At 40.3% G+C, this 27,616-nt stretch overlaps 1 protein-coding gene across 6 annotated transcripts; it reads right to left on the bottom strand.

Annotated features, from left to right (window-relative positions):
* Positions 1–5,647: 5,647 nt before the first annotated feature.
* Positions 5,648–27,616, bottom strand: ZC3H11A (zinc finger CCCH-type containing 11A). Of its 6 annotated transcripts, none has more exons than XM_081866520.1 (18): positions 27,402–27,616; positions 23,773–24,158; positions 22,855–23,058; positions 22,464–22,583; positions 20,631–20,754; positions 19,541–19,741; positions 18,570–18,692; positions 17,773–17,853; positions 16,943–17,044; positions 15,818–15,880; positions 15,238–15,333; positions 14,111–14,176; positions 13,070–13,573; positions 12,121–12,194; positions 11,320–11,638; positions 9,866–10,038; positions 9,509–9,573; positions 5,648–7,502 (listed from the first exon to the last, which is right to left on the bottom strand). In XM_081866520.1, exons 3-18 carry the CDS (start codon positions 22,906–22,908, stop codon positions 7,244–7,246), a joined length of 2,424 nt encoding a protein of 807 aa, XP_081722646.1. In that variant the 5' UTR covers positions 22,909–23,058; positions 23,773–24,158; positions 27,402–27,616; the 3' UTR covers positions 5,648–7,243. The 6 variants fall into 6 exon arrangements, with proteins under 6 accessions (XP_081722646.1, XP_081722647.1, XP_081722648.1 ...); XM_081866521.1 differs by having other exon boundaries at positions 23,773–23,952; XM_081866522.1 differs by having other exon boundaries at positions 23,773–23,826.

The following is a 27,616-nucleotide window of genomic DNA, read 5'->3' as shown; positions in this document are numbered from 1 at the left end:
ATCCTGCCCAGGGTTGTTTTGCTTTTGCGCACACAAAGTCTCATTTAAATCAGGCCAGGATAATGCTAAAACGAATGGTCAAGTAATGCTAATGGAGAAGTTTGCTGTTTTGGAGAATAGGGAAATGTGTTAGCGTGATCTCAGGCTGGGGAGAGAAGCAAGCAGGCCTGTGAATCTCCAAAGGGCCATGGTTTTCTCTGTATGTAATTCTTTGTAATAATATCCCTTTGTGATTAAAAACCTGAGCCAAATAAGCACTTGGCAGAGAGCAGGATGATTGCAGGGTCACAGGAAGGTCATCGTTGCTTCCCAAATTGAAAGTGAGATACAGATGTTATAGCTGAGCAGTTTCCTATTATGGTTGTTTTTCCTATGCTGCCATACAATGATGCCAAATTACTTGTGGTTGTTGGACTTTCCTTTAAAAGAGCAGATCAATTATTTACCTGATCATTGTCTGAATTCTGTGGCCTGTGTGGTTCTTGTTAGCATGTGACCTGTGCTCCTTTTGTGCCATAACCTGGTAGATGTGAAAGCTGCCATTTTTGTGCCTTTCAACCAGCCCACCACTGCCCACGCTCCCTGTTCCATCATCTGCTGATGATCTGCAGCTGCTGTTTCTTGACAAATGAGTGATAGAGGAACTTTTGGAGATTTCAGGTTACAGCCACTCCCAAGTAATACTTCATTAGCAATCCTGGGACCAAGATCTATTAGAGACCAAAAAAGGAAGCCCTGTTCAGGCATTCAGTTTATTATGCACATGAGTCTTAATGCTGCCTCTCTGTCATGTCACTGTTTCCATGCATGCTTCTTTCCATGAGCCGAAGAGCAAACGCATGCAGCGGGGAGTCTCCTGCATTTGTGAAGCTTCTGCATGGGATTTAGGACCCTGAACAATCATGCACACAGGGTGGTCTTCACTGCAGAAATTCACTTTCCAACCTTTTCAGCATTCTTGGGAATGGTGACATGACTGCAGGAGCAGGGTTGTCCAGCAGGTCCCTGCCTTTTTCACACAAGATAAGCCTAAACAAGACTGCAGTAAAGGCCGCAGCATCAATAGTTGGCTATATGCTACGGGCTTCATCAAAGTATAGTGCAAGTTACAGATACACGTGTCCCTGCTAGTGTTGCAACATAGGTGTGCATTATAGGTATAACAGCTAGAGGACTCAGTGGCTCGTGTTTTCTCAAACTGCCAATTGATGACAGCCTGAAATTAGATGAAAATTTCAGATGGACAAAGGAATTCTTGGCAGACTATCCATCTTAATGGGATCAGCCCGGAAGTTCCTTTTGAAGGTTACACAGCAGCCTCAAATATTACAGGTTTTGATGGGGTAAATCTCATGTTAGTTCAAGTGAACAGGTTTGTGAGGAATAGCCATAAGAGAACCAGATGAGTGAGAGTGAATGCAAGAGTCCCCAGTCTGAGCAGAAAAGTAGCTGGGCTTTTGGGGCGTCCAGATCAGTTTCAAAGTAAACCTCTGGCACCCATGAGCAGGCAGGAGTACAGCTCAGTGTTTCACAGTGAATCCCCAGTGCAAGTTGCAGTTGCAAACTGGTGTCACCAGTTTGCGTGAAGTCAATGTTGCTTCCCTGGGCCTTAAATCCTATCATTCATTTTGGCCACAATACTTTTTTGTCTGAGCGGGTGTGGAATCAGACTCCCTCCATCCTTTCAAAAAACAGTCCAAAATCTTTAGGCAGGCTAGTTTGTTGGCTGTTTTGGGGCCTTGCCCACTTTCTGAACAAGTCTGTTGGCTTCATGATTTCTAGAAAACTGGATTGGGATTGTTTACTCAGGCTATTTGCTGCTTGTAAACAGAGAAATTGGACCCAGCAGATCACTGCCTCAATCTATTGGCAAAAAGAAAAAGGAGAAATACAGTAAAACAATTAAAAAGCGTAAACCAAGCAAAGCCTCAATAGATATCAGTGCCGAATATTTACTGCCTCTTGTCTTCTGTGTCTGTCGCCGTCATGTGGTCCTCCACAGTCTGTCGCTGACAAATCCAGCCTGCGTGTGTGAGGCCATCCGTTGTCCATGGGCAAGCATTTTTTAAAAATTAATTGTAAATAAAAAGAATAAAAAATGTGGCCCATTTCTTCTGGTTCTTGGTATGTTTTGCGTCTCCAGCTGTGTCAAGTTGTGAGCTTTGAGAGGAGGGTGGAAAGGAGTAAAAATGAAGAATTGTTCACGGTTAGTTTCTGGCCTTAAATCTCGCAGTCCCAAAGAACTGAACCATGTTTGGGAAGCCTGAGGCCTTGCTTGTGGGCTCTTAAATAGTGCCCCACTTGTGCCCCCTCTTAACTCACCCAATGTTGGTGGTGGTGGTGCATTTGCAGACGTGAACACAACCAACTGTTTGGACTAACATATGAAATTGTCTGGCTAAATGGCAGTGGAGCCACTCCAGTATGTAGTAAATTGCTTGAGATGTTCTGCTCATTTGACCTCATACAACTAATGCTGCAGCCAAAAACTTGGTAGTATGGTAGAGTAGGGGTGGGAGAGGTAATGATTGCAGAATAGCCAGATGAGAAATCTAGGTAGCCTGATGGGTAATACAATTAAGTGAATAGGGAATGCATGAATTCCTTTAAATAATGACAAGTAAAAGGGTTAAAGTTATGTGGCACCATCCCAGAGTTGTCAATTGAACCTAATTGTACTTCCTCCAAGGTAAGTGTGCTTAAGTTTGCTGCCTTGCTTTCTTTTAAAGAAAGCTTACACCTTCTGGGGAAAGGGCTGGGCTGTCCCCAAGGATTCAAGAGCCCCACGGCGCACTGCACTGTCATTACAATCCTAGTTTTGTCTTCCTGGAGCAATGGTGGCCAGCTGTCATGGACTGGTTGGACGTGGAGGAATGGTAGGAGAAGCCATCTGGAGAATCACCAAGGGAAGAAGACTCAGAGCCCAGGGACATAAAACTAGCCCCCATTTGAGGTCTTGGACTTGCCACTGAAATTTTCCACAGTGCCCATAATGTGTCAACACTGGGGCATTGTGAGAATTTACAGTGGCCACTCCATCAGAGCACTTGCTGCTGCAAGGATCATGGGAAGACATTTTGCCAAGGGCCCCTTCAAACCTTGAATTGGCCTTGCCTGCTAATAGGAGGAGGAAAAACAAGGTCACGAAGGACATCTTGGACCAAGATTTATCCTGCTAAAAGACAAATGTTCATTTCCTGACTGGGCTTATCAGTGAAGCATTCAAGGTCAGGGGCTAGATAGTCTCAAAACCTAGTAATTATTTGGCCTCTTTAATCCAATCATAGATGTAGAAGACCCAGTCTAATGCTGCCTGTTTGGAGCCTCCCCTTTTGAGGTAGGACAATCACATGTTCTCTTTACTTCAAGCAGCTCCGGCATGCATCATATGTCCAAGGCATGTTCCATCAGCCTACTGTGCTAATAGCAATTATTTGCAATCACAGTAAGGGATGGTGACTTTTACCTGCCTGGATAAATTGCAGAGTGATTATATTGCCTAGTGCAGCTTTTGCCAAGCTGGTGCACTGCAGAGGATTTGAACTATAACTTCCATCAGTCACAGATAGCATGTTGACATTGGGGCTGACGGGAGTTACAGTCCAGAATCTGGAGGGCACCAGGTTAGCTGAAGTGCAAGCAGCACTTATTTAATTATGGACATGATCCAACCCAAATTAAGATGGATTTTAACAGGAGAGTAAAATTAGGATTGCCATACATCCGGAATTTCCAGGACATAACTGGAATACTGCAGTCAGAAGCAGTGTCTGGGCAGAAATCGGATAAATGTCAGGGAAATCCAGACATATTCCCCCCCCCCAAAAAAAGTATTGTTTTTGCTAATTTTCCATAAAGTTAGCTCAAAAATATAATTTTTTTAAAAGATTTTGTCAAAAAAGCTCAAAAACTTTTGTGTCCGGATTTTCCCTTTTTGAAATATGGCAACCCTAGTAAAATGTGCCAAGTGTTTTCTTTAGACTGGAATGTGTCCGTGAGTTGTGCAAGAGAAATTTCTGTAGCCAGGAGAAAATCTGTTCCCCCCTCCATTGATCTTTATAGGACACAGCTTGGGAGCACAGGAAGTAATCTTAGAGAAAGGAAATAACAACAAAAAGCCAGCTATGCATTCGACACTGGCTCTGGGTTGGTCTGCTGCTAATCTTGCAGAGTTTCTCCAGGGCAACAAGATGAGCTAAGTTGGAAGCCATGAAAAAGCATTTCCAGAGTCCAAATGTAACGCAATCTAGATGTTTTCAAGCTGTTGGTGTTCAAATGAAGCGAAAAGGCATAGCAGGTCAAAACCATTTTCACCGGTGGCATTATGAACACCTTTCCACCCTGTTACAAGACTAATCTACATATAAATGACTCTTAACAAGTACATCACATGCTGGACACTAATTTTAAATTTGAGGGTACAACTCAAAAGGTGAGTTTACATTGCATTCTGTCTGATGCAAGATTTCATTCCCCTGTAAACAAACCCAGATGGCATGAACCTAATCCAGTTATTTTCTGCTTCCAAATAAGTTACTTTAAGACTGCAGGCAGACTTAAATTAGTGTTTCCGATGGGGGATTTCTCTCCCAAGAAAATACTAGTTTAAAGGGAATTTTCCTCGGGATCACAGGAAAGGATTAAAGTATCCCTCTGCCTGCTGTAAGCCCAATTATTAGCATCCCCCCCCCCCCGGTAAAAAAATGCAATTTGCATACAAAACCATAGATGCTATAACAAAATGCCACATCTGCAAAAATGCATTGTCCCTTATACTATTCCCATTTACATGGATATTTGCCTGAACATCAGTGGTCTCTCTCCTTGAGCTGGCTTTTAAATGATAGATCAGTGGTGCCGTGCATTCTTTATCTTTACTTTTAACATTAAATAGACATTTAATTTAACTTGTTAATTCCAAGCATCCTGGGGGACATACTATTCTTAATGCCCAAAGTTCTAAGGAGAATCCTATTTATAGAAATAGCAAATTTATTATGACTCTGCATCCTACATGATTATTTGGCAGCTTCAACCAGCTTGAGAACCTTTGCCCTGCCCTATCTTGCCTAAGCACATATACCTGAAATAATTTTCAAGTATTACCCTCCATTTCCTATTTTCCATGTGTTGGATTCTGGAATGTAAACTTGAGAGACCTCTTGTACTCTGTAAAGCATCAGGCATACTGATGATGCAGCATTAATAATCTATAACATGAGACACTAGGGAGCCTGGCAATTTCTGAATAGTTTATGAACACTGAAATGTTACTCATACAAATATACAACATTTTTTTATTCAACTATGTACAAGCGCCTCAGAGCAGCAGACTACCCCTATCTTATGAAAGGTGAAAACTCATAAGTATGTAAAAAGAGCTATGATCAAACTCTGCAGATAAAAAATGTAAAGGACAGTGAGAATCCCACATCATAAACTTAACCTCAGAATCTGATTCCATTATCTACGATAATCCAATGACCTATTTTTAGTGCAAGACTTTTTTAAAAAAAAGAAATCTGGCTCTTCAGTCCTTTTATGTTGCCATCTCAATTTGGGGCAAGTAAAAGCTTAGAAGCCATGACAGGTGGCAAATTCCTATTCTATTCTGCACAACGCTTTGGAAATAAAACATTGAAACACATTTCTGACATTAACTTTATTTAAAACACAAATACTTCTCTCTCCTGCAGACTGTTTAAAGAAATAGCAAACATATCTGATTCAGATACAATGATTTAAATAGAAAACAAAAAGATGTACAGAAAGCAATGGGGTCTGTAGTTAAAAGCCTAGAGAGGAATCTCTTGTATGGGAAAACAAAAAAAAATAATAAAATGAAGAAAAATGTCAACAAACAGAAGGTTCTGCATAAGCAGACACAAACTATTGCAAACTATTCACAGTCTCAAATGTCTGTTTTGTTCACTGTCAGAAGTTCTCTGGTTTCCTACTTCTTTGGAGTAATGTGTCAACTAGCAGTTAATGCAGGGCAGCTTTTAATATAAATTTACAAGTATGACTCTATTCAACCATATTTTGCACAGGCAAAATTTCAATGTGAACTTGCAAAGCACAGGATTTCTCCAAGTTAAAGTGAATATATTTACAACAGAATCAAGCAAATTTTTTATTCTTGGTAGGAACGCAACCAGAAAGATCCTGCAGATAACAATAGTCAAAATGTAATCATATGAAATATGGATGTAAGAATGATAGGGTATACAATACACCCAAGTCTCTACAGCCACGCTGCAGAGTTCATGGAACACTGCCGAATAAAGATCATTGGTGGGGCTTCAAGCGCTGAACATGGGTACAAAAGTTTGCAGGTGGGCAGTTTCAGAACCACAGCTGAGAACCGTGTGGATTTGGCAGGGAAGAGTGCATATATATGGTTTACCTGGTTTACCTGCCAAAAGGCAGCATTCCAAAGCTTTGTTTTAAATGACCGGTGCAATATCAGCAAAAAAGGCCATCAGTTCAGGGGAAAAAGAACAAAACCTGAGAATAACCTCACATGCCCTTGTAGGGCATGTTTTAAAAACAATAATTATTTTTAATGAATATAGGTACACAAACAAAAATTCTTAGCTTTTGCCTTATGGAGTTTATGCTTGCTGGTGGGACCTAGTCTAAATGGTACAGAATAACAGTGAGGAAGATTTAAAAAACAAATGTTCAATATTCTTTCCTTCTTCCTAAAGCCACGCTTGCCATGTGGCAGTAAGTTCGGATGGAGATTACTACATTTCTGCTCTTCCACATTTTAAACTGTACTCCAGGCTCTAGAATCAAATTTGAAAATATAATTGCATGACTCAAAGAGCTGACACAGTAACTTGGGAATACAGAAATTACCCCCCAAAAAAATCACAATGAAGAAGCCGTGAAACAGACATTGAGGTTTGCCACAAGGCTGGAAAACAAAATGTGACAGTTAAGTAACAAAAATATATACAGGAAGGTTGTTGAGTCAACAAGTGGACCCTAGTATTGAAATGTTCGTGGTTTTCTCAAAGTATTTCAGGTGGGCAGGATAGTAACAAGACAGTCATATAGGAAGATCTCTCTGACCAGCAGGGCAATACAGGACAATCAAATGCAGCCAGTTTCTTTCATCAGTTCAAGTGTGCTTTAAGACTTGCCATAACTTCTCACCAAGAAAAGGGTAATCTTGGTTATCCAACAAAATATACAACATTTATTTTCTCTCACAATAAACCATATGGGGATGAAATCAGCTGTCAATCATTTCAGAAAGTTCAAGCAAGAGGTCGTCCTCATCTTTTCCTGGGTCCAGATCAATCTCTGCTTCCAGTTTGCCTCCTGAGATTTCCCATATCAGCTTTTCAAAGTCATCGTCTACTGAGGTGGGTGTCTTCCCAGGTCCTGTTGAGCTCAGTCTGCGTGTCTTTACTGCTGCATGGGAAGAGGTTGCGCCTGCTGTCTCTGCTTGTAATGTGGAGGCTGCCTGGTTCTCCATATGCAGTTCAGAGCTTCACAAAGAGGGAAAAGATAACAATATGATACATCTCCAAGGGGGGAACAGATAACCTGTCTGGGCGTGGGGAACCCTTAGCCCCAGCAGAATAGTGTGATATTAATAAGCTGTGCAGGAAGTTTCTCCTCTAGCAGCAGACAGGTCGTAAGTTAGTTACTAATCTGAAACTTAAATAGGCAGGATGCAGGTACATAGAGTAGAGATAATATTATTATATGGGAATTCAAGCAACATTTGGGAGGGGGGTGTTGTGCAGGGCAACATGTATAGTTGGTATGCACCAGCCCATCCTTGCTGCCACATTCCCACCAATATGCAATATATAGGAAGGTCTAAATTAAGGATCTTGCATGATCAGAACTGACAGGGAATTTTGCACTATCACCAGTGGCTTCTAACTGCACTCAGCTAAGCATGGTTAGAAACCTCTTTTATGCATGGTCTGCTCTCCTCTTCACACACTAAAATGCCTGAAGAAGCCTTATGTTGAAGTGTCATCTAGGTCATATTATGATATGGTCAGGAAATAGTTGGTTAGCAGAAAGAAATAGCTGGATTACTGCTATGCCACTAAACTAACTTCTTCATCTATGCATGTTTACACTAAGTAGCCGTAAAGGTAAAGGACCCCTGACAGTTAAGTCCAGTCGCGAACGACTCTTGGGATTGCGGTGCTCATCACCAAAGGAGCCGGTGTTTGTCTGCTTCCGCAGACAGTTTTTCCAGGTCATGTGGCCAGCATGACTAAGTCACTTCTGGTGAACCAGAGCAGCACACGGAAATGCTGTTTACCTTCCCGCCAGAGTGGTACCTATTTATCTACTTGCACTGCGTGCTTTCGAACTGCTAGGTTGGCAGGAGTTGGGACCGAACAACAGGAGCTCATCCCGTTGTGGGGATTTGAACCGCCGACCTTTCGATTGGCAAGCCCAAGCGGCACAGCACCACCCGCATCTTATGTTTTGCTTTTAAGACAGCTAAGTTCAAAGTAAACTGAGCAGTATGAAAAACAAAACGCAAGACTTAAGAAACTAGTTAATAGGAAATATCAGATATGATAAATAGCATAAGGTCTTGAACAACTTAAAATACTGAATCAGCTTATTGCAGCATAAGCTTTATTGAGCAAATTCTACTTCAGATGCAGAAGTAGAGTCCTAGCCATTTATTTATTTTATGGCATTTATATACCATTTAATTACAAATAAGTAAATCACATAGGCCAGTAAAGCGAGATGAGCGCCGCAACACCAGAGTCGGCCACGACTGGACTAACGGTCAGGGGTCCCTTTACAGCATTACCTACAAAAGGTTATGTCAGAATAAATGTGTTGTTGGTACCCATGTTAAAAACCAAGGACAAGTGCCTGTTGATTTGGGATCTTGCTAGTCTGGTTGCAGTTGGTTTCTAAATTATCATAATTTGGCTTTAAAAGGCAAATTTTTGTCAGAGTTAGTGTGAGATATCTAAACACTTCATCCAGAATACTGCTATCTCCTCAGTGCAGTAGGATCTGAAGAGTGAAATCTTGGTAACATTTGACTCTATCTTGTTGATTAAATTAAAACTAGTACAATGGAAAATATTCACAATTTGTATTAATTTATTTTAAGCCGCTTCAAGTATTATGATGTACCTTCATCTATTACTGGCCTAACTTGTATTTCTTCAGAATCTGCCACTACAGTCTTGGAATTTTCAGTATGAACTCCACTATATCCCAGATTCTTATGGCATTAAATTTAATTGAATCTATTCCCAGTGCCTGGTACCTGACCTCCACTTGCAAACCTACATGGAAAGAAAGCTGAAGGACCTTATCCTAATTTTCACATGATCTCATTTGAGTAATGGCTAATAAACATTCAAAGTCAGTTTGCACAACTGTTCCAAGGGACAATCTCAGTGACATATAATAGGGTGATTAGATAATAGATTAGATAGATAGATAGATAGATAGATAGATAGATAGATAGATAGATGTTAGATAAAATAATTACCTGTTAGGCTGCACTCTCTCAGGAACAACGGCTTCTGCGGCTTCTGGAAGACCAGGAGCACTTGCCTGAGAGAGGGGGAAAAAGTTTGTGGAAGGTTTTTCTCTCTCCATCATCATTATGCCGTTTTAATTCTTGAGCATCCATCTTATTACTCTCCTCTTATTCAAAATAAGAAATCAGACTCTCTCAAGTTAATCTTTGGTACTTTCCAAAAGATGACTGGTCACTTAGCACTGTAAATGTACCCTCCTCCAAAAAAATCCACCCCTGCTACTTATCTCAAAGTGCAAAGTTACAGCACAATCTAATACTTTCAGCTATCAGGTAGTCTCCAACAGCATGAATCAATCTTCTTACCAGGGCTGTGTTTTCAGATGGGTGCTCCTGTGTGTTTGCGCTTGGGATGAGACTCAGAGGCTTCACTGCAGCAATAACAGAAGGATGACTCTCTGATGCTTTGCGCTTCAGTGCCTGCTTTGCTGGAGACACGGGCTTCACCCCAGATGGTTTCACATTCACTTTTGGTTTGGCTAGAATATGAAAAAGGAACTCAAGGTTAGTCCGTGGACACAGAATGGCAATGTTACTCTTCTCTCTCCCTCACTTTTTTCCAGAATAGCACATTTTAAAACCAAAAACAGCACTTCTCTTCCTCCAACAAGACTTTTTTTAGAAATGTCAGATATGGAATTACGCAAAGATTCAGTGCTCTTTGCACATGGCAGTTCTCTTATCTACATGAAAATGCAGCATCCTGCAAAGGGCTTTTTGACCTATTGCAGACCCTTCAAGTGTCCCTATTTTCCAGGGACGTCCCTGATTTAGAGAAGCTGCCCCAGTTTCTGATTTGATCCTGGAATGCCCTGCTTTTCCTTAGAATGTCCCTATTTTCACTGGAGAAATGTTGGAGGGTAGGGAGTTCTCTGACCCCTGAGCTGTCTGAAGGCAATCATGTATAGGGAATTTTAAAAAATGTTTAATGCTTTATTATTTTCTATATGTTTGAAGCTGCCCAGCATGGCTGGGCCAACCCAGTAAGATGTGTGGGATATAAATAGTACAATTATCATCATGGAATGGGAAGTCCCTATTTTCATCAGAGAAATGTTGGAGGGTATGCTATTGCAACTAAGACTAAGAATGTGTCTTTGCCACAAGTGCAGAAGCATACAATTGGGACGTGTTAGACAGTGCCCAGATATGATGCTATCAAATCTCCCACATCCAGAGATTGTCTAGCAGTAAGTGAGAGATAGCAAGTGCAGCTTCATGCCATATACCAAGAGGGGTCCAGTTACCTGGCTAAGCAGAGTCGCCAGGACTTCCCAGAGGAACTCTGGGCTTTGGATTTGTCCCTCTAATACTATACATCCTTGTGCCTTTGTCTCAGGAGTGATGCAGTGGATATTTGTGACTCACAGCTTAAATGAGCAAGGCAGGTTGATAGTATGAGACAGAAAAGGCTCTGATTTCCATAGGCATTAAAATAGTTGAAGCAACTGGGAACACACATGCTATCTCAAGAGATAGATGAAAGCTCAAGATGTTTTGCCAATTCCGGAATGTGTGTATCAGTATTATGCAAGAATATTCATCCCATCCCTTTGCACCTAAGACATGTAAGTGGAATGTGGGAGTATGCTTAAGAATATACACCTTGTTACTTAGCTCATGGGGCAATGCTGAAACTTAAAACAAGGAGGAACCTTGATGGCAGAAATTTAAAAGCCTCTTGTTCTACCTCTTATGAGCAGCTTAAGGAGGCCAACCTTTCTTTGACTCTTGATTACCATCAAGGTGTTGATGTATACCTTTAATCTTTCGTTCTACAGGCTGAGCAGAAAGTCTCGACTCCTCTGACCCCACGTTCTCTGGCGCTGCCTCCTGGGATCTCACCAGCAACCTCTTTGTAAGTGGACGGCTTTTCCCTGTTGTCACTGGGGATACAGGATTTTTCGCCCCTGGGGCCTTCCCTTCTGCAGTTTCTTCCCCAGCAGATGGCACAGTCACTTGCTCCTCCTGGGGCTTCCTCTCTTGCTGCTGTTTTAGCCGTTGCTTCTCCTTCCTTATCTCCTCCAAGCTCTTCACCTGGACTTTAGAATGTGAATTGCTCATGCCGTCATTCAAAGGCTGAGTAGACAATGAGAAATAAAGGGGTGAGAAAACAAGTGCTTCCCAGGGAAAGACAGCCCCCCCCCCCAAAAAAAATTCAGTATCTTGACATGCTTCCTTGGGTGGCCTGGCTCTGGATAGTGCTCAGGATTTCTTACTTCTGTTTTTACTTCTTTGGCTTTTTATAACCATGATGCAGTCATAGTCTGGGGTTGTCTGTCAGAAAAATGATGCCCCATTGTGTTTCTTGATGGCATGATGTGCCCTTCATAATAGGCTGTCAAAATATATTATGCTGAACTTTGGCCCAGAGTTGATTGGCTAATGGGATCTAAATGGGGCTAGAAGGGTGAGAAAGCAGGGTTTGTGTATCACGTGACAGCCAGTCCTGACATAGATGTCAGGCAGTTTCCAAAGATGCTAGATGATAATGAACATGCATCAGTAGCAAGGCCTGTTTTTGAACATAGAATGTATTGTGTACCAAAATGAAGACTTACCTTCGCAGTGGCATCTGATGTAAAAGTTCTTGGAGAGGACTTCAGCTCTAGATGGTTTTTTTCTCTTCCAGGAGCTATTAAAACACCACAATGATCATTCTAAAAGGAGAATTAACTCTCCTGAGGCACAGCTATTTCCCACCTTATGAGGACAGGTAAATTAGGTGGGTGAACACCACACTCAGCATTCTTCTATCTTGCTTGAAATGCTTGCTACCTTCCAACACCAAGGTCCATGAAGCACTACAAGCAAGGCAATTCATCTCAATTCCTCAATTTTGAGGAACACATCCTGCCCAGACACATCCTATCCCGTCCTGAACTAGAAAATGTGCATAACAATAATATTACAATAATTTATTGTTTGTACCCCACCCATCTGGCTGGGTTTCCCCAGCCACTCTGGGCGGCTTCCACAGAGACCAAAAATACACTAAAATGCCAACAGGCTGATTATTTAAGTTACTTCCAGCTGAAAATACTTGTTTTTCCCCAGAAATATTTGTTCTGGCATTAGTTGCACGCTCCTACAAAGTGAACTGAAAAGAATACCCCCACTTGAATTTAAGGTCAAATTAAAATGTGCGATCCCATTTGCTGAAATACTGAAAAATGCAGGAAGGACACTTGAAGGGCAGGAGAAAGAATGCTTAACGCCTCCTGCCATTGCCAATACTCTCCTCCTATGAATACCCTACTCATGCTTTTTCCCTTCCCTTACTCTGAGCTCATTTCAGAGCCATGTGTGGGAAAGGGGGGACGTCAGCACACTACATTATGTTCTGCAGCTGAAGTTCCTGATACTGCTCTACCCTATGTTCCAGCAGTCAAATCTGTCACAAGTATTTATACCAATTTTATCATTTATAAAAAAAATCTGCTTCAACATGCATTCTGAATATGAGTATTTAGTAGTAAAATGGTGATACAAACAGGGCATGCATAGTACCTGTTGGCTTGGTAATGCACAACTGTCTCCTCCCAACTGGAGTTCGCTCAGGTTGCGTCTGCGTCTTTGAGGTGTTCTCCCCACTTTGCTGCATTCGGAGGGCTTTTTCCTGCTTGATTTCCTCTAGAGTTTTGATGCGCACCTCCCTAAAGTCCTTAGCTTTGTCAGAAGGCTCCTCCAGCTTTCTTCTGCTGGAAACAGCTGAAACCAAGGAGCCTTGCTTCTGGGGCTCACCCTCATGCTTTGGTCCAGCAAGGCTCCCTTTTTCAGCTTTTATGCGCTCCTCTTCCATTTGCCTCTGCTTCTTCTCAGCCAGGACCTCTGAAAAGGTTTTGATCCTGATGGCAGGAGACGGTTTTGCCACTGCATTGGGCTCATCAATGGTAAAAGTTACTTGAACCTTGGGTTTGGGATGAATTTCTCCCTTTCTTTGGCTAGCCTTCTCCAAACGGATTTCTTCCAGTGTTTTCACACGAATTTCGCCTACTGGTTGGGCAGCATTCTCTACACCACAAACGCAAAGCAAAATGAAAAAATGCACAATACAATTAATTAGTTTGCATTTTTATGTTAGTCAAAATGTCAACTGTTCTAGGCTGTATATACTTTTGCTCCCAAAAGATGTGGTATCACTCTGAGAGTTTAACAATCTGCTTCTTATCCCCCAACCTCATTCTAAAAGGGCTTCCCTCAAGATGTACATGTCGTATTTCAACCCTTGCCAGTTTTTTGCATACTGAAGTAGATTATCCAAGTCAAAAAGTGAGCAGTATGTAAAACATTGCTGAAGAACTAATGCTGAGAGCAAGATCTCATTCCATAAAGGAGCTCTCAATTCAGGAGGTAAGAAAAAAGAACAGTTGCAGGCTGTTTTGTGACATGGGCCTTTTATAGATTTTAGCCTTTTATATATTATTATCACATTAAACTCTGTGAGGTTTACTTCTGAGTAGAGTAGCTTGGATTGCACTAAGGCAAAGATCCACCTGCAAGAAATAGGAAGAGGATATCCCAAGGTACTCCAATAAAACCAATTGTTACCTGTTTCCATGTTGTTCTGCTCAGATGGTAATCCTAGTCTCTCTTTAAGTGACAAGGGAACTTGTACTGCAGAAAGAAAGAATAAAATGGTGAAGGAAGTTACACAGGAGTCTCCTGTTTTGTTCTCCTACAGCAATCTTCCTAGTGCCTTGGACTACAACTCCCATCTTTCCTGACAATTGGCCATGCTGGCTGAAGCTGAAGGGCACTAGGGTTGAGGAAGCTGACCTATGGCTTCACACAGAAAATTGTTTCATATGGCTTGCTTCACCCTCCAGCCCAAGGAGTCTTCATAAGAGAGATGTTTCCAGATGAAGAACTGTGATGGGAAAAAGACTTCACGCTGGCCATCAGGCAATGGCTTTTTCCACCTGCCTTGCCCACCCTCCATCCCTAAGAGCCTTTCCCAGACCATGACTTTGAGAACAGCAGAAGCACCTGGGAAGAGAGGAGTTCCAGGGCATTTTAAAAATTAATGTTATAATTTGTCTGTCCTTGTTTCTAAATTTGATCCTTTTACATGGTTTTGTATGTTTTGTAGCATTTTATGCATCATGATCTGCCATTATTTTTATTGATTACAGTTTAGTAATTCTTAAATTTGATAGTAGTTGTTTATTTTAAAGTTATGTTTTTATTATGACTTTTTTGTATTGGATCAGATTGTTATCAGGTATACGATCTTTGCTGTCTATTTTGTTGTTTATTTAGCTTGTAAACTGCCTTCTGTATAGTAACATAAGAAAGGTGGTATACAAATTAAAAGTGAAATGAAATACTGTATGTTTTCTGCAACTCAAAAGAACCACAAATGAACTGCAAATAGATCTACTATTCTTCCCCCCCAAAAAATTAAAAATCTCTATCAAAGCAATTACATTTTATGCCCTGTGCACAGATCACCTTGACTATGGAATTTGGAATACTTTGTGTACATCCTGCATGGAGACAGCATACAAGATTTTTGAAACAAACAACTGTTAATATGACCTTTCCATTATATGCATTTGATTCCTCATCCCTGATAAAAACAGGAGTTTCACTGACATTTTAGAACAATTTCACTTAAACAGGCTTGTTGCACTACAAAAGAAGTAGAACACATTTTACTATTTAAACAAACCTACCTCTCTTTGGTATTTTGTCTGCATTCTCCAAGGAGTCTACTTTCTTTCCCAGTCTTTCAGCAAGGCTACGTTTTAGGGGGAGACCACTCTCAGAAACTAACAGTAAAAAGAGAAGAAAGAAAGATTATTGTCAGGCTTTTGTTTTTTGCTTTCAGCTATGCTTGCTACTTTTAGTGGCAATTACATCCACATCAGTCTTATGATACTGAAAGACACATTTAGTGAACATTTTGCCTAGAAAGATAGGGCAGAGATATACATACACATGCACACACATTGTGGCAGCGCAAGAAGCAGATGAGTGTGATAAGAGCTGATACCGGTCTAGTTTTTACACAGCTCTCCACTGAAATGTCAAGAAAAATGAAAATCCTCCTTGCCGCAGATTCTATGCTGTGCCATAAATGGCATATACTTTAATACAGTAATTTAATAAATCAACAAGGTTCAAAAACAGGGGGAAAATGTACCCATGATCAGAACTTTTGTGCACGTATACACCTATGATGGAATAGAATGGATAAGGCTGATATGTTAATAGAGGAGTAGGGTTTTTTTAATTCTACATGCTGGTTCTCACCTGTAGAGGATTTCCGTTTTCCCAATCTCTCTGCAACAGTCAATCGAATCTGAGGCTCTTCACCTGACAAAAATTAAGGGCAAACAACTTTAACAGATGTCTGAAGTAAACCAATTGCTTTAATATGTGTATTAATATGTAGTTTTTATTCTATGATAAACTGTTAAAGCCTCTTGGCTAATATACAAACAGTATTTATACAGTTTATTTACTTGCATTTGACCAGATTGACACATGCAAATTTAGTTGTTAAGTACAGGATACTCAACTCCTCAATGGGATCCACACACACAATGGTAAGGTGATATATAGGCAGATTGCAAGCAAAGATGCCTAGATTCAGATAATTGCTCACTATCACATGTCTTTCACCTTTTGTCAAACAGACAGGGTGACCATAGGTGAAAGAGGCAGGAAGATTACACATGACAACCCTCTTGTTAAACAAACAAATGGGATGGCCAGTTTATCCCATTTCTCACTATTCTTAAAGTGATTATAGAAACTGTAAGAATCACTCATTTCACAGTCCCTCCCCTCTCCATCACAATGCATTGGCAAAAAAAGGGTATAAAAAGACCATTAGATGAAAAAGTTAGCTAGCTCTCCCAGCTCCAATACAACAGAACTTACCCAGCACTTCCTAGGACTCTGCACCCTACTGCTTCGCTTTAAGGACAGGTATACTTTCCTTTTCCCCTTCCCTTCTTGTGTGGGTTTATGGCAAAATTGTCACCTTGCTTATGTAGGTGTTAGAATAGATAGGGTATTTTCTGCTCTTTAAAGTGTGTTTGTATTGTGATTTGCTACTCGCTTAGACTGTACCTTTGCTATCTAAAGCAGCATTATATATATGTTCTGTCACTCCTGATTTATATAATAAACTAAGCTTCCTTTATTTCTACGTGAGTTTCTTGTAGGAATAAGATTAAGGATTAACACACATCCATAATAAGTGCACGTCATAACTCCAGCAAAAGATCCTAAACCTCTCAGCAGTGTGTATATGAACATACATGAGTACACATCGTAACATTGATGCTAATCAATAAAGAGGAAGGGCATTTCCAGAAATGCCACACCTACCAGAGCTGCTGAACTGAATACAAACAGAATTACACTTACCTGGCTTTGTAGATAAAGTTACAGTTCTGACCACAGTCCGTACATTTTCTTTTTCTGGGCCTGGATGGGTCTGAATCTGAGCAGAAACTTCAGAGGGGTTGTCTGAGAAGAGCAAGACAAAGCTATATTAAGCTGCACTGCCACCACTATTTGGCATTTCATGAATTTGTGGTTGAGATTCAATTTGAATATGAGGTTTCTAAGTTCACACTATTGGCTACTATACAATGCCAACTGTAATGCATTGGTGCCTTAAGATAAGGCCAATCCAAAATTCTTTTTTTCTTTGAACAATCATCGAACAACCTCCACTAGCCACCACCCCAACACTTAATTGCTGTGATTCAATTGTAGGGCACAAAACTGCTGAATCTATTATCACTGGGACATCCAAGGCTACACATAAAGGTAAAGGGACCCCTGACAGTTGGGTCCAGTTGCGAACGACTCTGGGGTTGTGGCACTCATCTTGCTTTATTGGCCAAGGGAGCCGGCATACAGCTTCCGGGTCATCTGGCCAGCATGACTAAGGCGCTTCTGGTAAACCAGAGCAGCGCACGGAAACGCCGTTTACCTCCCCCCCCCCCCCGGAGCAGTACCTATTTATCTACTTGCACTTTGATGTGATTTTGAACTGCTAGATTGGCAGGAGCAGGGACTGAGCAACAGGAGCTCACCCTGTCGCAGGGATTCGAACATTAGCATTTGCAAGGCTCTAAGCAAAAGCAAGCAACAGCCCACCCTGGACTTCTAATAACAGACACTGCAACAATGAGGGTGCCCAAACATAATGCTGTGGAATATCCCCACAATTACAAAGGTCAACTCACCACCTTGCTTCTTTGATTTTTCCTTCATTTTTTTTGACTTGATCTCATCAAGGGTTTTGATTCCAAAATTCAAATTATCAACTGCAAAATGTGAAAATCTGAGTAAGCGGATAAGTTTCTCTCAAATACGAAAGCGCAGCAAACAAGCTCAAAGTTAGATAACCTCTGAAAATTTATTCCAGGGGTGAGAACCTGTGGCCCTCCAGAAGTTACTGAGCTACATTGCTCATCACATCTGATCATTGTTTGTACATGCTGGCGTAGGGTGATGGGAGCTGGAATCAAACATCTGGGGTGCCACAAGCAAACTTGGCAATTTCAATGTTTTCAGCTTTGTTTATTCTATACAAGTATAATCAATATGCTAAATTAGATCACTTTCTGGGGCACCAGCAAATTTTTCGTTGCAAACTGAACATGTTCTGATGCACATTACCCTAAATATGCAGAGGAAATATTTCCAGAAAACTTTCCACAACACTTCCTGTGGACAAAAAATGTTTGTTGGTTTTTTTGTTCCCATCTTTCTGCATAGCTCCTATATCCTTTCCACTCTCTATACCCCATCTACCTTCCTGCACCAGCACACTAATGTCCTTCTCTCCAATACTTGCTTTAAAAACAAACAAACAGCATTTATGAAAACATACTTTGCAAGTCCTCAATTGCAAGAACTGAAATATAAACACACACTGAAGCAAATAAACAATCCAACCCAAATGCTGAATGTAGGTATCCTTGGCCAAAATCCCTTGCTAAGGGTCCACTCAGTTTATTTTGAGCATATTAGTTCCTACCTTTACCTTGTTTTGTGCTACTTGCTGATTTCCGAGTAGAAATAACCCGCAATCCATTAGAAACCTCCGCAGAGGGTTGTTGAACAGGCATTTTAGATTCATCACCTTCTTCCGATAATTGATCTGAAAGAAGTAACATTGCTACTTTGAGTCCATTCCTATTTATTCAGAAGCAAGCCCACTATGTTCAGTGAGACAGATTCCCAAATGTGCCTAAGTCTTAGGCTGTATTGATTTATACCCATTTACCTGGAAGCAAGCTCCACTGAAATATGTCAGACTTAATTCTGAGTAGGCATATATAAGTTAGAACTGTGAATCAAGTAAAACTTCATTTGGATTGTCTCACCTGTTTAGTAAAGTAAGATCAGTACAACACGCAATTAATTAAAAGGTAGGTAGAAGATCTATGATTTGCCAATTAAGTTTTGCTACTCTCAGATGCTATAGGGTGGAAACCTCCCCACTCCATATGCTCCAGAGGATTGGAAGAAGCACCAGTGGAAGAAATGTTTCATGGTGCTGGGATAATGCTAGGGTTACCATATTTGAAAAAGTGATAATCCGGAGCTGGGAGGGGGGGCAAAGTTGTTGAGCTTGGACGTTTTTGAGGCTATTTGTGAGGAACATTGACAAAAACAATACTGATGGTTGTCAGCAGCCATAAGTCCGGATTTCCCTGGACATTTTGCCAATTTCCACCCAGACACTGCTTTTGGTTGCAGTATTTGGGGTCTGGAAATTCCAGACGTATGGCAACCCTAGATAATACCCAATACTATCACCTGCTTTGACGTATTTATTGTTGTTTTCATCTTGATTTTAATTTACTTTAATTTTTATATAAGTTGTTAGGCACTCTGAGGATCTGCAGGATGAGGTGGGGTATACACTGAAGCAATGACTGCATTAATGATATGCACTGAAACAACGGCGAAGAATCATGCTTTAGGGAACTATATTTTGCTCACCATCATCATCTTCATCATCGTCTGCAGCATTGATAACAACTGGTGGATGAGTGGGGCTTGGTACATTTTCAGAACTTTCCACCTTCATTACCCCACGCAGCTGAGGAGATGGATTGGACTGAACAGAAAGTTTATTCTGTTGCAATGAAATCTGTGTAGCCTTCATCTCCTCTTCCGTAGGTTCAGGGACGTTTAGAACAGCTTTAAACAGAAATGCACAAGAATCTATAAACTACAAGTTGAAAACCATTATCAGTAATATAGATAGGTATCTGATCCATCGTGTGTAAAATCTCTCCAGTAATATCAAAATCATTCTGCAAAGGATTGTGACCAATATTAATATAATAATTTTACTGATACTTAAATTTGGGGGGAAATCCCCAGTAAGTGGTGGCCCTATTCTATCTTGCTTACACACACATCTACACTAAAGACCATTCTTATGGCTCAGATCTAGAATTCTGAAACACTGGTCACCTAATGCTTCTAGGAAGTTAACCATAAAGAAATGATGGTGAAAGTATTTGCCCTGTTGTATGTTAAATACAAACAAGTCAGCTATTTGTCTCAAAGAGCTTCCTAGATGGTTATAGCAATTTTAAAAGGGAGAGGAAGGGCTGCAGGGTTGTGGTTAAAGTTATGTAAACCACTTTTCAGAGTGCTGTGTTCACACGGATGTCTTCAAGCTGCTAGTAGGACAAGTGTGGGGAACCTTTGGCCCTCCAGATGTTGCTGAACTACAATTCCCATCAGCCCCAGCAGGCGTAGCTAAAGGCCAGGAAAGTGAGTTTCATTCCAGCAACATATGGAGGGTCAAATGTTCCTCACACCTTCGGTAGTATTTGGGTTAACAACTACAAAAACTATGTTGTGAAGCATCCACCTTTGTGCAAAAAAGAACGTGTCCCTGCATAAACTTTATCTACTGTATTGCTGCTGGATTTTTTTGATGCACTGCTGGGGGGAGAAGTCAGGCAAGTATGGCTTTCCTTACAGAACCTACAGAAATGTGGAAGTCTGAAGAAAGAATGCAAGATCTTTTGTAGATAGGTAGGGAGACATGCCGAAAGGTGAAATTACAACTCACTCTTGCTTGGAGGTAAGAAAAGCCCATCCACAAAACGTCCCTTGTTGTGGTGGAATGCACAGTTCATCTTCTGACAGCCCACTGGCTGATTCTCCCAAAAGCATGGGATCTCACTGCGTTTTTTCTGAAGACAAAACATAGGCAATAAGTGTATACTAGGAACAACCTGCAAGTCCACAACGTAAATTAGTAACACACTGAGATGGTATCAGCAACATAACCTTTACAGCCTCATCAGGAGAAGAACTGATAATGCAAATATTATTTCCCATTTCGTTTAGGACAGGCAGTCATCTGTGAAGAGACTACTTAATCACAATGGCCAGGATCCAAAGGCCTACAGTGTTCGAAACTCCCATTGTTCTAGGTGCATTTTGCAACAGGGAATTTCATTAACACGAGCAGTTTCTGAGCTCTGGGCGCAGATTTCAAATTAAGACTGCACAGTGGAAGGAAAGGGGGACCCTTTTGTGCCTTCCCCACTTCCAACCACTTTCTGAAGACTGGAGAAGAGACTGTCTTAAGAATATTAGCAGGGTGGGCAGGGGAAGCATGGCTTTGTTTTTTGCAGTCTTCAGGTGAGGACTAGATCATGGGGGAAATGAACATAATATTTTAGCTGCAGTTCATTCATTTTCAACTTTGTATTCTTGTTATTAAAAAAGCATGCCCAGACATTCCGTTGTTGTGCCTGCAACCTAGGTGTAAGGTGCCATTTAGCTCCTAGTTTTCATATCTCAATTTCTAACACTGGCTGCATGTGGAGTTCCACTCATGTACACAAGCTGTGCCAACAACCTCTCTCTCATACCCTGAAAAGCAGCCCTTCTGGGAAATACATGTTGTACAGATAAATGCAATGTAGCATAAGAGATGAAGCAGAGGGGAGATTGAGCAACACACATACAGTGCATATGTGAAACTGCTTTTCACTCACCCATAGGCTTTTTGGATCCTGGCCCATTATTATATTTCAGTTCTACCTTCCTATATCCTACATGATATCTTCTTTTCCTTCCAAATCCTACTGCCTGCCACACCTTTTGATAAGATAGACTAACTTTATGTTTCCCCCACTATTGTTTAAGAATAGGGAATTACAGACCCTTTTGGTATGCACTGTTAAAAACAATCATTGTTAAAAACCAAATAGCATGTGCTACACTTCCATTTTTTATAGCCATAGGGTAGGTCCTGCTATCACATTTCTTGTCCACACAGGTCACCCTGTTTCTTCCCAAAAACATTCTCATGTGTGCATAGTATGCAAACAAGGTAATGGGTTACTGGCAGAAATAACTGTGGGACACTAATTGCGGCCTAAATGCATTACATTTCTACAAGCTAGCTCATACTATGAAAAAGCTAGGACAACTCACATGGTGGACAAGGGAAAATATCTAAAAGAGAGTTAACATGTTTCTTCTCTCATTTTTGTAGCTTTAATGTAAAAAACCACAGTCACCATATAATAAACCAACCCAAATAATAGCACCCCAAGTTCAAATCAAGCTGGAAAGGTGCTTAGAGACTAAGAAACTCATGCTGGTAGTCTAAACATGGGAATCTCAAACAACTATGAACAGTTTCTTCATTTATAAGTGTATGTGTGTGGATATATTTTTTCAAAGCAAGGCAGGAATTACCAAAATAACCTTGCAAACTTAAACTTAACAAACTAACTTGATAGCTCTAAATCATGCCTATGTTTTTATAGTTTTTAGGAAAATGTTCTATGCAAAAAACACTACACTTCAACAATGCACACAGTGTCTGTATTACAGATATCAAGAGTAATCACACTGCTAGACTATATATTGAGACAATACTTACATCAATCTCCATGTGTCTAAATCGACAGACACTTCTGAAACATCGCTGCTCTTGCCAAAGCACACACACAGTTTCATTCCCCAGAGCAGCTTCACAGTGACGGAAGGGGCAACTGTCACCCTGAAGAATGAAATATGGTATTGGTAAGCAATACATACATTGAAAATCAGACTAATATAACCAAGGTGTCATTGACTGCATTTCGTATGCACAAAAGCAACTTTAAAGGTTTTACTACAACTTTGCATATTCCTCTTCCTGGCTACCAATAAAGTCACTAAAGGAAGGGGCGTATGCCTTGGCTGGAGTCTATTGGGTGTATCAGGTTACATTATACTTATAATACTGCAAGCATGAATAAAGAAGACTAGAGGACAGGGGAAATACAAACCTTGGTACATGTGGAGTAGAAATAAAAGTAACAATCATCTCCTTGGTTAGACATATTCGGCTGAATCTTTATTGTCAGCTTATGTTGGAAAGACTGGTGGCTGAACAGATGTTTACTATTCTCTCAGTGATGGCTGATCAGTTTGGTTTAACTGGCAAAACCGTCTATAGGTTGGATTTACTGGTATCTTCTTTAAAATATAATCTTGGAAAAAGATGAAGGAAAATAAAAAGAAACATTCATGTTACAAATCACAAGCTTTGCTACTCTTTTTTATTTCAATGGCACATAATAAGTTCTAAACCCCAGTAGGTTAGGTAAACACATTCTACTTTTATGTATGTTACGAAAACTGGTTCCCAGTTTAAAAACAAACCACATAAATCTGTTTACCCTCCAATTTCCTGACATCCAATTTCTTTACATCATAGTAAGAAACACTAAAGCGGGGGTAGCCAACATGGTGCCCTGCAGATGTTGGACTATGACTCCCATTAACCTCTGGACAGCATGGCCAATTGTGAGGGACAAGAAGATCTGTTGTCCAGCAATATCAGGAGGGCAAAATCCAGAAATATAGAAGTTTCATATTTGGCAACAAGCAGACAACACACATTTAATATTTTGGGAAGCTCAATTCCTATACACCACTTCTTTGCTGACTGCTTAAAACAGATGGATGAGGTGAACTGACAAGAGGGGATGCTGAGATTGGGACATGCGCCAAGTTGAATAATTAGAACAATATTTGCATATGCGATTGCAGAAACCTTGGCCATTGGGTGCAAACTGCTGCCAGCTAGTCATTTTGATAACCCTTCAAATTTTAGCAACTGCTAAGAAATATCTTAATGCACCTGTTGAATTACAGTTCACACACTAAACCTTCCCAAATGAATACATTTTTCACTGAGATACCTTGGTAGGTTCAGCATGCAACTCTGTCTTCAAAGACTTCCAGTTATTTTTCTCCTGTAGGTCGAATCAACACTCAATCCATGAATTGATAATAACGGGATAGAAAGACTTTTCTTCCTCACATTTCCAAGGAACACATCTCATTCTCATTCAAAATTCAGACAGGGTGAATTACAACTACTGGAGAAAGCAAGTCCATTTGAACGGTCAGGAAGACTGGAGATAGTGAAGGTTAATTGCCTCTTCAAAATAAATTGTTCATTTAAAGATGAACTTGTGTTTCAAACTGGCTGCAAAGAAGATCCATCTTCCACAGCCGGAAAAAATTAATTTTTTTTTTAATTAAAACACATTTTTCAATTTCTGGTCTTCAAGATTTCTTCCACCTATTGGAAAAAAGGAAAAATCTTCCCCGCTCTTTATTAAACTGTATAGTTAAAAAAAAATACTTGTATGTATAAACACAGATATGTATATACACATAAGTATCCTTCAATACATTTGTGTTTATACATGCAACAATGTATATACAAGCACGGTAGTTAAATTTAAAGATTGAAATTTTGCAACAGAATGTTTCGAATTTGGGGAACTAAAAATAAATTGCCATACAAATTTCAGACCAATCGTTTCCCACATAAGCACGCAAATAGGTACATAGACATAGGGTGTACACATGATGTATAGAGTATTAAGAACAATTTTCAGACAAATAGGGATCCAATTAATTTTTATGCAGAAACTAACTGCATGATGCAGTTTAAAAAGCAACAGGCTTAGTACTACAAAATCAAGGCAACTGTTTGATTTTGCTGTCAAAATGTTAAATTTGTTTTGTTTTTTCTGTACCTAATTTTGCTCAGTCCACCAAACATCACTGCAAAGATACACCATAAGTCACTGTTTTTCAGTGATAAGGTTGAAAGGATGCAGCAGGTCCAACATCATAGCAACCAATGCATCTTCAGTCACAAAGTGACCCAAAAGAAAAGAAATTGTTGATCCCTCTTTCAATGCCATTTTGAGTATATATTCCTTCTTTCAAATTGAAGAGTGAAAGGTTGGAACCTCTTATTCACACAAATGCTAACATATTTTGGGGGGTAATTTTTGGCATGGTATTTCACCCAACTCTAAAATAGAGAGGGGAAATTATTTTTAAAAAGAAAAAGAAATAGTAGTCCATGATGAATTTTACACAAGGGGGAATTATATATATAACTACAACAATTAATTTTCATTATTATATTCTCTTCCCACCCAGTTTTTTTAAATTTATTCAAACTTGATTTGCTTGCACTAAATGATATTGGTGCTTCACATGATCAAATCTGCAAGGAGAAAGATTCTGACAAATGCACAATACCTCTCTTTGCCATAATCAGCCCACATTTAGTGGCAACCAAACTCTCCCCTTGGGGGTGAATTTAAGTACATGTTATAAAGCAGTTTGTATGTTATCTGCCATGGTTTAAGAACATACTGCACATCCAGCTCTAAGAACAATTAACTTCATTCAATATTACACTGTTTTAATATATAGGTGAAATCCAAGAACTGTTGGTGTCTTTCACCAATATATAAAAACCAACAATTTTTAAAAAGCAATTAAGAAAAGGTGATTGTTTTTCCATCCCCCCTCCAATAAAAATAATGGGCATAGCTCTGATAGTAGGAATAGTACTTGAAAGCCAGATTCTCATGATGATGCTGACATCCTTGATAAAGCTGAGCAGTTTTGTGTTCAAATCGTACAAAAGCTTTTCAAAAGTCAACTGATGGTGGGCTAACTTTTGAGCTTATGTGAGAAAACATGCAGTAGAATCACAGAACTGTAGAGCTGGATCACCCCCTGCAATACGCCCTTCTAGGAATGTAAACTGAAAGGTTTAGGCACAGGAACAGAAACTTTCATATTCTAATTCCTGTTCATAAAGTGTCACATTATCTCCCTCACTCTGATTATCAAGCATACAGTTAACATCCCTGTCTCATTGCAGGTATTGAGAGTATATGTTCACAAGACACTTTGAAGGTCAAAAGCCAGCTAGTGCTAATGATGGATAGGAAAGAGCAGCATTTTCATATGCACTTCAAATTGTCTTGAAGCCCAGAACACAGATTTTATTCACTGTTCTCTTAAGGACCTCTCCATTTCATTGCAATGAGTAAGCACCATGAATGCCAAAGCCAAATGCCTGAATGAATATAAGTATATAAAGGAGCCATTTCCATATTATCATTGTCAAATTCTGAAATGAGCTTATGTTCAGAGGTCAAGAAATTTGTTGCTCTGACATTCTGACAGCAAGGTAGAATAGAAGAATGGCAGTTGAGGTAATTTATGACCACTTGGGCCAATGCCCACCAATTTCTCAGCTTCCCCTATCAACATATGGGTTTCTGTTAACTAAGCCACCTAAAATCTGTCCTTCGATACTATGATATTTTTGCATGTTTTGAAAGGCACATGAATAGGATAAGCACCTCTAACTACAATAGCTTTAGAAAGTGCTGTCCATCTTTACTGCCATCTGTGCCAGACTCTGCACTGGGCGGAAACAATGTACTCTTCGGTATTAAAGCTGCTGCATCTTCTCGTATCAGAAAGACTGGGGAAATTAACACAATAAATTAGTAGCTGCTCAACGCAAAGAAAAACTTTATCACAATTATTACAGCTAATTCAGTTGCAAAGGGTCTGCAGTGGGAAGAACTAGTACCTAGTTTCAAACTGGATATACTGCAGATATTTTGGTTACAAAAGGTATTTTATGTCCTCTGCAACCATTGATCACCCTCATCTTCATTAAAGTAATCGTCTCTATGCTGCCTAGCAATAGCATGCAATGGCAGTTCTATTTTTCATTGTATTTTAAATTGCTTATCCTATGACATTATATTCCTGAAACATACTAGATGCACAGCTCAATCTTGGAGTGCAGCATGCACCAATGACCACAATCTGTTTTGGAAAAGAACCTCAAATGCCACCAGCTAAATGCCATGATAATCAGAGACTCTTTTTTTTGTCAACCAGAATTACTGTACTTCCTGGTTTTGCTATTTTTCAGTGTACCTACTGAATTGCAATGCCAGAGAGTTCTGTTACATCAATAGCACTAAAAATGGCAGGTCTTGGCTTTATTTTACTTCATTTAAAAAACAAACAAACACCCCACTATTATTGAAAATCCCGCACTGTGGGATTTCCTTTGCCCTAGTTTTCCCATCTTTGGGATTAGGCCAGTTAATCCAAATACCCTTTCCTAGATGGTCGCAAGGATCTGGGAAACTGGGAGGGAAAACCGAATTATCTAAACAAATCTTGAAGAGCAGGAAAACAATCGCTGTGGGAGGGCCGGGAAATAAATAAATAAATAAAGCGGGGCAGTACGGACGCCATTTATATGAAACGCAAAATGAAGCAGAAAATGGAGTTAATTTAGGGGCAACCATAGATAAGATAAAATAAATATAAGGAAGCTGTCGCAGTCTCGGATAGGGACTGGGAACGAGCCTTTAACAAAAGGAAGAGAGTAAATTTGAAAACAAAGAGGCCCTAGGCCTACGGAGAGCCGCCTCGGCCAGGGAAACCCAGGGAATCCTATACGAAGCGGCCTTTATACCTATATCGGTGGCTGAGGGAGGGGGACCCCGGCCCCTTGTCACCCGCGCGCAGGGACTTTACCGAACCCCGAGAAGAAGCCGCTGTCAAAGTCGGGACAACAGTCCTCCGGTCACCTTCTCTCGTCTTCTTCTTCTGGACGGCAGACGGAACTCGAGGCGTCTACTTCAGCAACACCGCTGCCCTCCTCTAAGATGGCGCCTCTCACCAGGTTCG

This window comes from Podarcis erhardii, assembly GCF_964252035.2.
Source record: "Podarcis erhardii genome assembly, chromosome: 6".
NCBI lineage: Eukaryota > Metazoa > Chordata > Lepidosauria > Squamata > Lacertidae > Podarcis > Podarcis erhardii.
The sequence above is the reverse complement of the archived record's forward strand: the minus strand, read 5'-3'. Positions and strand labels throughout refer to the sequence as shown.

Bases quoted from the DNA above. Each gene is read 5' to 3' on its own strand.
- ZC3H11A (XM_081866520.1), bottom strand. From the start codon at position 22,908: ATGTCTAACCAAGGAGATGATTGTTACTTTTATTTCTACTCCACATGT. The intron at 22,584-22,854 runs GTTTGTATTTCC...TTCATTCTTCAG, and splicing joins TCTACTCCACATGTACCAAG to GGTGACAGTTGCCCCTTCCG. The intron at 20,755-22,463 runs GTAAGTATTGTC...TTTTGTCTTCAG, and splicing joins TTAGACACATGGAGATTGAT to AAAAAACGCAGTGAGATCCC.